This window comes from Mus caroli, chromosome 5 (genome assembly GCF_900094665.2).
Source record: "Mus caroli chromosome 5, CAROLI_EIJ_v1.1, whole genome shotgun sequence".
In the NCBI taxonomy this organism is placed as follows: domain Eukaryota; kingdom Metazoa; phylum Chordata; class Mammalia; order Rodentia; family Muridae; genus Mus; species Mus caroli.
The window spans coordinates 46505350-46518034 of NC_034574.1; the positions used below are offsets into that span (position 1 = coordinate 46505350).

General features: G+C 45.0%; 1 protein-coding gene across 1 annotated transcript in view; it reads right to left on the minus strand.

The window, feature by feature from the left end:
• The window catches only part of Lgi2 (leucine rich repeat LGI family member 2), a 32413-nt gene that overhangs the window by 14893 nt on the left and 4835 nt on the right, over nucleotides 1-12685 (minus strand). Inside the window, exons 4-6 of the mRNA XM_021163218.2 lie at nucleotides 11392-11463; nucleotides 6929-7000; nucleotides 5693-5862 (exon numbers count right to left, since the gene is read on the minus strand). Coding sequence (XP_021018877.1) covers nucleotides 5693-5862; nucleotides 6929-7000; nucleotides 11392-11463 — 314 coding nt within the window. The remainder of the gene's footprint in view (nucleotides 1-5692; nucleotides 5863-6928; nucleotides 7001-11391; nucleotides 11464-12685) is intronic.

The following is a 12685-nucleotide window of genomic DNA, read 5'->3' on the forward strand; positions in this document are numbered from 1 at the left end:
CCATCTTTGTGAGGTGGGAGGTGTCTATTTTAGTAACATTGTTGCTGAGTTGTTTCTTCATGTTCTGAGTAACCTTGGGAAAATGACATTCTCTCTATCTATCTCTCTCTCTCTCTCTCTCTCTCTGCCTTCCTATGTGTGGGGGAGGGGAATGCACACATCTGTAACACACTTGCATGCATAAGAGCACCACTTAGCCCAACACAAAAGGAAGTTCCATACACCTTTACTGTAAGAGGTGTTCTTCTTCATCTGGGGTACCCAGTAAGTGTTCACTATGCTATTTTACTTAATGAGTGGGCATAGCCTCAACCCAGGTCTGTCGTAGAGACTGGGGGGGGGGCAGCAGGCAGGTCCTGTGAGAGGGGGTAGACAGAAGAGGAGTTTGTCACTGGGCACTAAGAGGAGGATGTTTCTGTAGTCCAACAGGCAGAAGGTAATTGAGAGGTGGTGGAGGGATAGATGTGTCTAGAGAACAGGATGCCCCTCCCCATATTCCAGCAGAGAGCAGCCTCCAGGGGAGGCCAGCCTTGGTGGACAGGAAGGTCAAGCTTCCACGTGACCAAAGGTGATCAGAGGAGCCTACACTTCCAAAGGCGGTGGTGACAGGCATAGCACCTGGCCCATGTCAATGGAGGATTTACTTCTGCAAGATGACAGTAGCAAGCCAGCTGCTGAAGAGTTCGGGAAGATGCCCTATAGCTTCTAGGCTGCTCCTGACGTCCCCACCCCCACCAAGAAAAAACTGCCGCCCCGGTGCAGAAGGCAAGGGGCAAGTGCTCAGGCTGCTTCTGTTCAAGGCGGGCAAACAGGAAGAATGGTAGCTCCTGCAGGCTCCCTCTCTTGGCCTCTACAACATGGAAGGACGCAGCTCTTTCCACTTCAGCAGACACAGTGAGAAACTCTTTATTAAGCTGCTCTTCTTTCATCATGAAGGCCACAGGTTCTAAGCACTCCCTGACATCTACCTGCTGGCTCGTTTCTCTCCCAACTGTGTTTGTTCTCAAGGCCCAGAGATGTAAGCCTCTGCAGGAGAATGTGCGCACTTTAAGGCAAACAAAAGCTTTTCACCTTTCCTGAGGAATCCTGAAATACAAAGGATCCGCCAGAATAGGGGCTGCAGAGATGGCTCAGTGCTCAAGAGGGCTTGTTGCTCTTGCAGAGGACCCAAGTTCAATTCCCAGCACCCATGTCAGCTGCCTCACAACTGCCTGTAACTCCAGCTCCAAGGGATACCACACCCTCTTCTGGTTTCCACAGGCACAAATGTATGCACAAATCCATAGGTATATCTACACTTAAAAAGAATAATAAAAAAAGAATTTTTTTGTTAAAAAAAAGTTCTACCCCCCAAATTTATCCTGTTTACAAGAAATGCAGGGACAAGGATGGAGCAGAGACTGAGGGAATGACCAACCCAACTTGAGACCCAACCCATGGGCAAGCACCAATCTCTGATACTATTAATGATACTCTCTTATGCTTGCAGACAAGAGCATAGCATAACTGTCTCTGAAAGGTTCCACTCATCAGGTGACCAAAACAGATGCAGAGACCCACAGCCAAACATTGGGCAGAGGTCAGGGACTCTTATGGAAGAGTTGAGGGAAGGAGTGAGGGACCTAGAGGGGATAAGAACTCCATAGGAAGACCAGCAGAGTCAACTGCCCAGACCCTTCAGGCTCTCAGAGACTAAACTACCCACCAAAGAGCATACACGAGCTGCACCTAGTCTCCCAACATATATGTAGCAGATGTGCAGCTTGGTCTTCATGTGGGTCCACCAACAACTGGTGCCTGTCTGTGGACTACATTCCCCCTAACTGGGCTACCTTGCCAGGCCTCAGTGGGAGAGGATGCACCTAGCGCTGCAATGAATTGATGTACCAGGGTTGGGGGGATACACAGCAGGGCCTACACATTTTCAGAGGAGAAAGGGGTGGGGGGAGATGGGAGGAGGAACTGTGAGCAGAGGGACTGGGAGTGGCGGCAAAGGTCTGGACGTAAAGTAAATTTGAAAAAAAGTTCTACCAGAACACAGAACACATTATACAAACCAAGCTTCCCTGGCCCTGTTTTAATTTATTTCTCCAAATTGAATTCATTGTTTCATAATATTTCCTATACTCTGACTACCTAGCATGACACACACTGTTAATCACCGAAATGACTAATCCTACATAGAAGACCTAGGACCACACCGACCACCTAAGGAACAGTGACTGAGACACGGGCCTCCATCCATCCTAGAGAGAGGGAGGAGACAAATTTACATACCCTTTCCTACCCCGCATCTGGACTTGAACTTTTACCAAAAAAAAAAAAAAGCCAAAAGCACGGTCATTGTGGAGAGACCTCAGAGGACACGCATACCGAGGTGTCACCAATTTACTGGCGGTAAAATATTAACGGTATGTGCCTCCATGAAAGCCACCGCTTCCATTCACACCAGACCAAGTTCATGATGTCAGTGGGTCTCTTACAATTTCAGCCTTTCTCCCACTGGAATCCATGGATTTTTACATAGCTATTTATAGAACTTGTAGAAAATAAATTATACATGATGCTGAGCCTATGGGGAGAGAGAGTGCACATTAATGCATTATTTCTCTTTGCATTTTCATCAGCCCCGAAACAGGGACGGTAACAGGACAATTAGGATGCGCAACTCACTCCCTCTAAGGAATTTAGCGAATTATCCACCTAACATGGGATCATCGATGGGTAACAGGGAATCTCTGCCTGGTTAAAAATAGACTTGAAGGGGAGGGTGTAGAAGAATTGTGATTAATCTGAATTGCTGAGGCAGCGGGGTGATGGCTGCCTGCTCATTTCTCTCCTCTGCAGAGGAGCAGCATGGTAACAATGTCGCCATCATCTCTTGGGCCAAACAGCTCTGAGCTAAGAGAAAGACTCCACAGTAAGGAAGCCATAAGGTGACCCTACCTGCTTGGGTTCGTTCTCTCTCTCTCTCTCTCTCTCTCTTTCTCTCTCTCTTTTTCCAGGAGTCTCATCTCCACCCCTCCACACACACACACACACACCCTCATACCCACCCTCCAAAGTCTTTGGTAAAGCACCAGAGGCCAGGGCTTGATGTGAGCAGAAGACAAGAGAGTCAGACACCTCATAATTATAGAGGGTATATGGCAGGGACAGTATCTGGGGACAGGTCATCTTGTGTCATTTCACCCATGCACCCACCCCATAGAAAAACATTGGAGCGAGCAAGGGTGTCCAGGAGCTTTACGATAACAGAGACAGACAGTCAGTGATGTCTCATCACTTGAAAGCCTCATGTGGACTTTGCAAAGGAGTAGGAACCTCATTGGCAAAGACAAACCCAAGAGAGATGGCTCAAATGTGTTAAAAGACTCGCCACATTGCCCCCGGATTCTGAGACTCAGAACCTGGCCTTTCTAGTTCCAAACTGTCTCTTTGCCAAAGACAATTCTTAATCCCAGAATGCGATTTGAACCGTCCAGAAGGCCTTGAGGTCAGAAATCCTTTTTGTTGTTGTTGTTATAAATGATGCTCTGTTCTCAGACTGTTCACTTTCCATAAACCCATGTCATCTTTTCAGAGGCAGACACTGGACCAGGTCAAAGGGAGTGATGGGAGACGCCAACCTCACTGTGGAGTTTAGAGAACTCTCCAGAAAGGAATTGAAGGCAAGGCCCAGAGGAGCCTCAGATGCCTTCCTATGCACTTAATGTCAAATGGTCTTGAGTGACACCTTTCTGCACAAATGTCATTGACCGTGACCTCTGATTTATTGGCCTGATAGCATAGTAAATAACCCCTTAGTGGCCTGCCTGAGTAAGGGACACCTGCCAATTACACAGCTGAATAGCCCCAGCTCTGGGGTGAAAGACAAGGTTACTTCCTTCAATCTTCCAGTTTCCCATCAGAGAGCAGAACTTGTGAGCTTCTCCAGCTGTAAACACACCCGGGCACGGGCACACAAATTGAAACACCTGGAATTCATTCCCTACTTGGTAGCTTTCAGTTTATTTGTTTGGAAAGGCAGTAGTATATTTTGGCCTAAATACGATACTTTGTTTCTGGGAATCTTTATGAGTTTTGCGTTTCTTTAACTGTTTTTTCATTTTTTTCTGAGTTCTTTTGACATGCCTTCAGGCTTTGTAGATAGCAACTCCTAACCCCCCGCCGTTTATTTCCACAAACATCTAGAAAGCTGGCTGCACACTGTGGATTGATCCTCCCTCCTTGAAAATCTGCCTTCAGAAGCAGTGGAAACCTGCTTGAACCTTTCGAATGGAGGCACCCCTCCCTTCACCCTCTACCTGCAGGGACACGGAGGGAGTCGGCATTTTAAATTTTCTTCCATAACCTCAAAAATGTGGAAATGGAAACCCTGAGGTGGACTCTGAAAAAACAAAGCCAAGCCACCTTTACAGTTTCCCCCTCTATGTGACTGGTTTTTTCCAGCAAGCACTTGTCAAGGTATATATTCTGCTTTGCCACTGGCTATAATTTTCCTAGTTATCTCGTCCTACTTGAAATGGAAAATAATTTGTAGATATAAAAACACATATTAAACTTACTGTATCATCTTACTAGAAAAAAATAAAAAGCCTATGACAGTAAAGTTATCCAGATCCCTCTGCACTGGATTCCAAGGGAAAGGCAGGCCAGGCTTGTTCAAAGAGGGTCCTCATGCTAAGTTCTCAAGTCTGCATTTTAATCTTTAAAGAAAGGCAGACAGATAGACAGTCTGGGAGAGCTAGCTTAGCCAGAAAAGTATTTTCTGCAGGTGAAGACTTAAATTTTCTTCCCCAGAACACACATAAAATACCTGAATGTGGTAAAATTCACACAAAAGCTCAGTGCTGGAAAGACGGGAACAGGCAGAGCCCTGGGTCTCACTGGGTATCTAGTCCAGCTGAGTCGGCAGGTTCCAGACCAATGAGAGATGCTGTCTCAAACAGCAATCTCAGAGGAATGACCCCCAAGTTTGACCTCTGCCATCCACATACCCATGTGCACACACAAGAACACGTGTGTGCACTTGGACACACAAACATACAATTAAAGGGAAGAAACAACACTGGAGGATTTGAATTTTGCAAAGAATCAAAATTAAATCAGCCTTGGTGAAAGAACGCTTGCCATACCTCGCCCTTGGGAAGTGGAAACAGATTTGCCTCAACTTCAAGGCCAGCGTGCTCAGCATTCTATCTAGCCTAGCTAACCAGGCTAGCCTGAGCTACAGAGCAATACCCTGTCTCAAAAGGGGCAAAAAGATAAAGAAAAAAATTAAAATGAGAGCCAGTACAGCTAACAAAATCCTCCCCAACTGTTGAGATGTTCTCCGAACCCCATTGATTCTTGATCTTAAACATTTTACACGATTTCTTTTGTGTGTGCATCTGTGTGTGCACGACCATGCTCCTGTGTACCCCAGAAGACAACTGAGAGAGTCACTTCTCTCCTTCAACCACAAAGGTCTCAGGCATTGGACTTAGGTCACCAAACTTGGTAGTAACTTTACTCAATGAACCACCTTGTCAGCCCTGATTCATTTCTTCTAAAATCCTTACACTTTCTCTAAAGTGATTTTTATAGAAAAATATCTCCATTCGCTTTCCCTTGTCTGCAGCTGACAGTCTACAAGGAAAACAAAGGGTTGTTCTACATGCCCACCTCTGAGGGCAGAGGCTCTGCCTACCTGTGGTGGTACACTCATAGTCAAAGCTGGTCACATCATTGAGTTTCTTCTCCTGGTATTCTGGTGGACCGATACACAGCACGTCAGAGACGGTGGAATTTGTCATCTTCAGCCATAGATACAGCCACTTGGCTTTGCAGTCACATTCAAATTTATTACCCCTTAAGTCTCTGAAACACAAAACACACACATACATAGGGAAGCAGACATATCTGGTGTGTTTTGGAAGTTGTACTGCTGGTTTTGTGTGTCAACTTGACATAAGCTGGAGTTATCACAGAGAAAGGAGCCTCCCTTAAGGAAATGCCTCCATTTTCTCAATTAGTGATCAAGGGGGGAGGGCCTAGCCCACTGTGGGCTAGTAGTCCTGAGTTCTATAAGAAAGCAAACTGAGCAAACCAGGGGAAGGAAGCAAGCAAGCCAATAAGCAGCACTCCTCCATGGCTTCTGCATCCATTCCTGCCTCCAAGTTCCTATCTCTGGGAGTTCCTGTCCTGACTTCCTTTGGTGATGAACAGCAATATGGAAGTGTAAGCTGAATAAACCCTTTCCTCCCCAACTTGCTTCCTGGTCATGATGTTTTGTACAGGAATACAAACCCTGACTAAGACAGTAGTAATATGAAACATTGGAGTTATTTATTCATAGCCTGATAGATCTAAAACATTCCATATATGGAACTGTTTTTTAAAAAAATAGTTGAATTTCATGGATCTTATTTCTTGTACAGACTTTTCTCTTGGTTGAGTATTCCTTGATGTGGTGATTTTAGTTGAATGAGATACAGAAGGTTCTCAAAAATGAGACATCAGCCCTCTTAAAATTGTCTCAGCACAATGCTGGAAGTGGGAAGGGATGAAAGAAAAATATCCCAGTATTGCTTCTCATAAATGACAAAGGATGTGATAGGAAGGCAGTATTCACGAATACAACTGGAACATTTAAAGTCTTGTTAACCTGCATCCAGTAAGATGTGCTACAGTCACGATGCTTCCAGTGAAATTTAAGAAGGCAAAGCAGGTGGATAGACTACACAGGAGCCAGCCAGCCAGCATGCCTAATTTACTATTGGACGCAGGGTACAATATCTAATGGCTGAAATCAACACAAGACAACACACACGCTGTTTCTCAGTGTGGACTACTTTGTGGTCAACGGTTGAGAGCAAAGGGATTTGAAAGATGTTATTGACTAGGGCCTGTGGCAGTATACACAAATTTAAATTGCATTACTCACAGTTCAATGAGGGAATCCAGATCACTGAACACGTCCCTGGGAAGTGCTTTTATGTGGTTGTTGGCCAAGGAACTAGAAAACGAAAGTCACATTTTAATGTGGTTACTACCTTCCTGCCAATCATCCTGAAGTCCCTTAAAGTACATCTAATGATTCAAGGAGAGTTCTGAGCCTCCACATCAAAACATTGCTCAATCCATAGCTTGATCATCACTGAAAGACACAAATTCCATTACACAAAGACAACTGGATTCCAACGTAAGCTTTTTTGCTTTTAAAATGAGCACTTTATTAAGTAAGCTCTTTATGCACAGCTATTAAACTACAGTTGGCTTCTATAGTTGCTGGAATAAAAGCCAACGTCCTAGGCCAGGTTTAGTGGAGCAACACCCTTAATTCCAACCCTTGAGGGGCAGGAGGAGGTGGATCTCTGTGAGCTTAAGGCTAGCCTGGTGTACGTAGTGAGTTCCAGGCCAGCTCATCTTATCTTCAAAAACAGGAAGAATAAAAAAAATGCAAGGTTCTATTTCATGGCATGTAGGACTCTCCATAACCTAAGCACACCCCCATGAGGTGAGACTGCACTGCCCACTACTCTAACCCAGCCACACAGGACTCTCTGTCACAGCTCCCTGGTCTCGCTTGGGAGATGGTCATTTGCAAACTATGCTTTACTCGTTTGCTTCTTGACTGTGTAACTTCTTAACACAAAAGCAACACACAGACAGACACTGCTGTCCGTCCGTGGTTTCATCCCATCCCTAGAACAGGGCACACACATAGGAAGTTGTGAAACTTTTGCTCATAGAGAAGATGGATATGCTATTTTTAAAAAATGAATTAATGAGGCATCAATATAAGACAAACAGCAGAAGGTGCACAATCCTCTCCCAAGTAGTCCTCCTGTGGTCCAGCCAAGTGTATGCGATCATTTGTGCTTCTGAAGCGGACTCAGTGAACCCTCTTTTGCATGAAGACACTCGGCAATAACAATAAAACCTCACTAAGGTGGCATGCTTAGCGAAGAACTGACTGTGATCCATTTTATCTTCTCCTTAACCAAGGCTGATGAGAAACCATTTCTTTGTTTCTTCTGAGGGTTGCAGAGGTTTCTGAGACGCTAGCCCACACCCACCTCCAGCAAGAGTAGAGGTTGTAAAGAGCCTCAGCTCCCATCGATTCAGGATTCTGCACTGCCCTGATGCCAGCCCACTGAGGATGGATGGCTACAGCTCAGTGCTGCTGTGGGAAGATGCTGAGTGGAAATGCTGGGCACCAGATACTAAAGTAACGTGGTCAGGAAATGTATACCTTCCTCTTGAGATGTCTACTACACATGAGTACAAATGGCACCATGTATAACTGATAAACACGTAGGTGGTTTATAAAAATGTATGAAGTTAGTCATACCTAGTCATAGCATGGTCACGGCCCATCCCAGAACTACAGGTAAATGAACAAGCACTCCTGCTTACAGTCAGTTGGGTGTAGTAGAGAGCGTAAGCCCATTTTTACTGCAAACATTCTTTCTTCAAATACTGACTGAGACTGCGGAGAACGATAGTTTCTAATCAGTCCCCTTCCCACTCAGGCAACCATAAATGGATTAGGATACCATTCTATGGGCTATTTTACCTTGCTTTTCATAATGAGGTACTTACACATTTTTTGATGTGTTGGGAAATAAGCTGATTATATAATCACATTGAACATACGCTGGGGGTGACTTGTGGGGAAAGTTTAAAGGGGGTGTTTGTTTTGATATAGAAAACAAAGCACAAAAAGACTTTAGCTAAATATCAGTTCATTGTTTGGTTGGTCTTTTTTTTTTTTCTTAAATGTGGCTACCTGAAAGCTGTTGCATTGTAATGGTAATAATGTAACAATATATATAGAGACTGGTCAAAGAAAAAAAAATCAACCAACCAAACGAACAAATATATTTTGCAATTGTTTCAAGCTTATAATTTAGATTTCATAAGCCAGCCCTATTTCCATAAGCTCTCCACCCTATCCAGGCTAAGTGCTTAACATCTTCCTTTTAATTTTGTCTTCCTTTTTATTTTGTCTACAAACCCATAGCACTTACTTCATTTCTCAAACTATTTAATAGCTTCCTGTCCCCTGGGTTCTATAAGAGTGCTAGAACACAAACGTCCTAGATTTTAGTTACAGATTGGCACTGCTCCCTCTGCTTTGGAACCCAACCTGGATTTTAATATGAATGTGGGCATCTAAGTGTCAGGAAAGCTCACCGAAGGCCAACATCGAACATCTCATTTAAGTGACAAGAGTCTGGCTAGTGACTTCCCTAAGCGAGTGCTTTCTGGAGCCAAGACTTCCTCTGCATGAGATGTTTAAAGAGGAACAAGGGGACAGTCCCATCTATAAACAATGGGTTAAGTTCTGCCTGCAGCCTGTGATCAATAGCAGCGGCCCTCCTTCCTTCTCAAGTTTTGAGACCCACCCTTATCTGCCTCAGTTGCTCTTCTCCACACAACCACATCTGCCCTTCAGCACTCTCTATCTGGATATTCAAGTCACCAAGAAAATTTAGCAATCCAGGGAGAAAACCAAGACTTTTTAATGACTGGAAGGATGAAATGATACTGTCATTGAGGAGAGGAGGAGGAGGAAAAGGAAGAAGAGGAGGAGGAAGAGGAGGAGGAAAATGATGATGATGGTGGTGGTGGTGATGATGATGATGATACCTGCCAAACCCTGGGCATTGGCATTTACTATGGAGAATAGGGATGCAGTCTTTGGAGACTGCACGCATCATTAACCATTATGTACATCATACCATCCACAGTCAGTAAAACAATGCTTATCTCAAGAATGAGGAAGCTAAGTGTCAGAAAAGCTAAGTAATATCAATAAGTAATCACTGGGTTGTGAACCCAGACCTGAAGTCTTAGTCCACAGGAACTAAGGACTCCAGTAGACAGGTTGACTCTGTCCTTCCATAGCAAGTGAAGAAACCCGAGAACAATGTCAACGGATGCGTGTTCTCTGTGCAATGTGCTGACAGCTGTTTTGATCCCCCATGGTCATTCCCTACCGCCGTACTCTCCAGTCTCCAGCTCAGCCAGGGCTTCTGCTTGGTGGCCCAGATGCCAGGCTCACTGTGCCCACCAGCAGGTGTCTTCATCAGGATCATTACAGCCTAATAAGAAGAGGCTTTGGGGTTGGTTTTGTTTGTTTTTCAAGACAGGATTTCTCTGTGTGTCCCTGGCTATCCTGGAACTCACTCAGTAGACCAGAGTGACCTCAGAGATCCACCTACTTCCGCCTCTGAGTGCTGGGATTAAAGGTGTGCACCACCACCTGGCAAAAGAGTCTTTTTTTTTTTTAATGAATATGCCCCTACACTGTGGTCAGGGTTACACTCAAAGGTACCACCATCCTTGCCCTGCACCTAGACTCAGTGCTCTCAGTTTCCCTAACTCTCCTTCTTAATGTAGACAAGGTGACCATAGATATATAGAACCCATCATCTTGATTATGCAAATTAAGCCCACATCTTAGTGAACAAATGCCCTCTTCCACCATGACAGCGATTGGTTTGCATTTCTACAAACACAGCCATTATTTTTCCAGTCTTATTAACTTTTCTAAGTGTGTGTGCTTGCTTCATTCTGATATGCCAATCGATTCAGATCAATTCCTCTACCCCCCCCCCTTTGGTCTCTGGAACGCTCTTAAGGAATTGAAAAGCTTAGCTGAAATTCAACATAAAAGAAAAAACAACTTTCATCCTACAGGGAGGACATTCAAGGTCTCTATACCGCTTTATCCTCTAGGTGATGTCTTTTGCTGAGTCGCTTAAGTCAGAGTTCCCAATTCTGTAAAATGGGAACTCACAAATTATCATAAACCCTGGGAAGGCCTGTGGGTACCAGGTCTGGCAGCTGGCACCAACTGATATGAGAGCCATGCCTCTATCCCAATTCCTTCCTGAGCACACGGTCCACACAGCACTGACGGTTTCCCGCTTCCCATGGAGTCCTGTGTGGTCTCCATGGTGACATAGGATGATGGAGATCAATATGCAGATAATCACCCCAACAAGTGCTGTCTGACAGCAGAGGAACCTCTTAGGCAGTGTGAAAATGAGTCTCCTTTGAGAGATGTTGTGACTGTGGAAACATCACAGAAAACACCAAAGAAAAACAACTGTGCGTGTGTGCATGTATGTGTTCATGAACATGTGTGCACATGTGACCTCAGGAGCCATTCACTTCATTTTTTGAGACCAAGTTTCTCCCTGGGACCTAGGCATCATTGCTTAGGCAAGGCTGGCTGTCCAACATGCTGCAGAGATCCTTCTGTCTCTGCTTCCCCAGCACAGGGATTGCAAGCATGTACCATGATGCCTGTCTGCTTACGTGGGTTTTGGAAATCAAATCAAGAGGCCTCATGTTCTCGTGGCCAGCCCGTACAAGAGATTGCATAAGACTTACAGGTGAGTCAGGTCACGGAGGCCCCGAAAGGCATTTCTTGAAATGGTTTCTATTTTGTTCCCTTCAATGAACCTAAGGAGAGAAGCAATATAATATAACTGAATTCCCTCTCCTTAACATCTCTAACAGATGATGCAGTGTGCTTTGGCAATAAAATCAGAAAGCACTTATGAGGTACAGACACTCCAAAGTTAGCAGCATGCTATGCTAAACTCCGTGAGGGAGCCGGGCATGTGAGCAAGAACACGTGCTCTCTGCTCTAGCCAGCCCAGCCTGGGCGTCTCCAAACTCAGAGCTGGCAACGTGGCCAATCACATCTTGGGTTTGAGCAAGGGAGAAGAATGTACTGCACAGGGGCCAGAAATTCTCCCATCTCTGCAACACTGGAAAGCTTCCAGGCAGTCTCCCTGCTCTCTCTTACAGTGCCCTGTGCCTTGCTAGCCATACTAATACCATAGTCCCTAGAGGAAAGCCCATTGTTTTATATCTCTATGTTTTAGTTTTTGCTGAGGAAGGAAGAGTTCCATTAAGCACGGCTTCCAGAAACCTTGAGTTCATTTTGTCCTATACAGTCTCCTATCTGGGCAATTGATAACAAGGTAGAGGTGTTCTCAAGCTCGGGACAAGGCTGTATCCCAAGCAAGGCTGGCTTGCTCTGGGCTGAGATAGTACAGGGCTTACAGCAGACACCTTGTAGCAATGACATTGACTAAGCCATAAACTCTCAGGATATGACAGGGATACATTGTAACTGTTCTCCAGGGCCAAGGAGTTAAGTCAAATAAATGCTAGCGGGTCTTTGCTGAGATATTCTATGGGAAAGGCTTTGCTATGTCTGTGACACAACTGATGAGTTAGGTCTCACAGGGAGCAGTCTCTGATGCCTGTTTTTTAAAAACTCTGGTGTCTGTTTAGTACTAGACATTAGTGTACCCTGATAAGCTGCCTTTCTCCCTGACACCCTGGGCAGCATCTGAACTCCCCACCAGAGAAAATCTCAAGTACCCCACAGCTATTCGTGGGCTTTGGGGCAACCCTGGTGGCTTCAACCCTGCAGCTGTGACACTCTTTGCACATCAAATACATGTCAAAATACCGGATTATAAGAGGATTCTCCGGAGAAAAAGTTCCTAGGGAGACAGCGTTCCCTGAGAGTTCATATCAGCAGAGAGCTTTTTCTACCTGGGATGTGTCTAGAATTCCAACATCTACCTGTTCACCTCAGATAAGACAGCAGGAACAAGGCTTTGCAAATCCTCTGAATGCTAAGCAAGGAAATCCCAAACTGATAGCA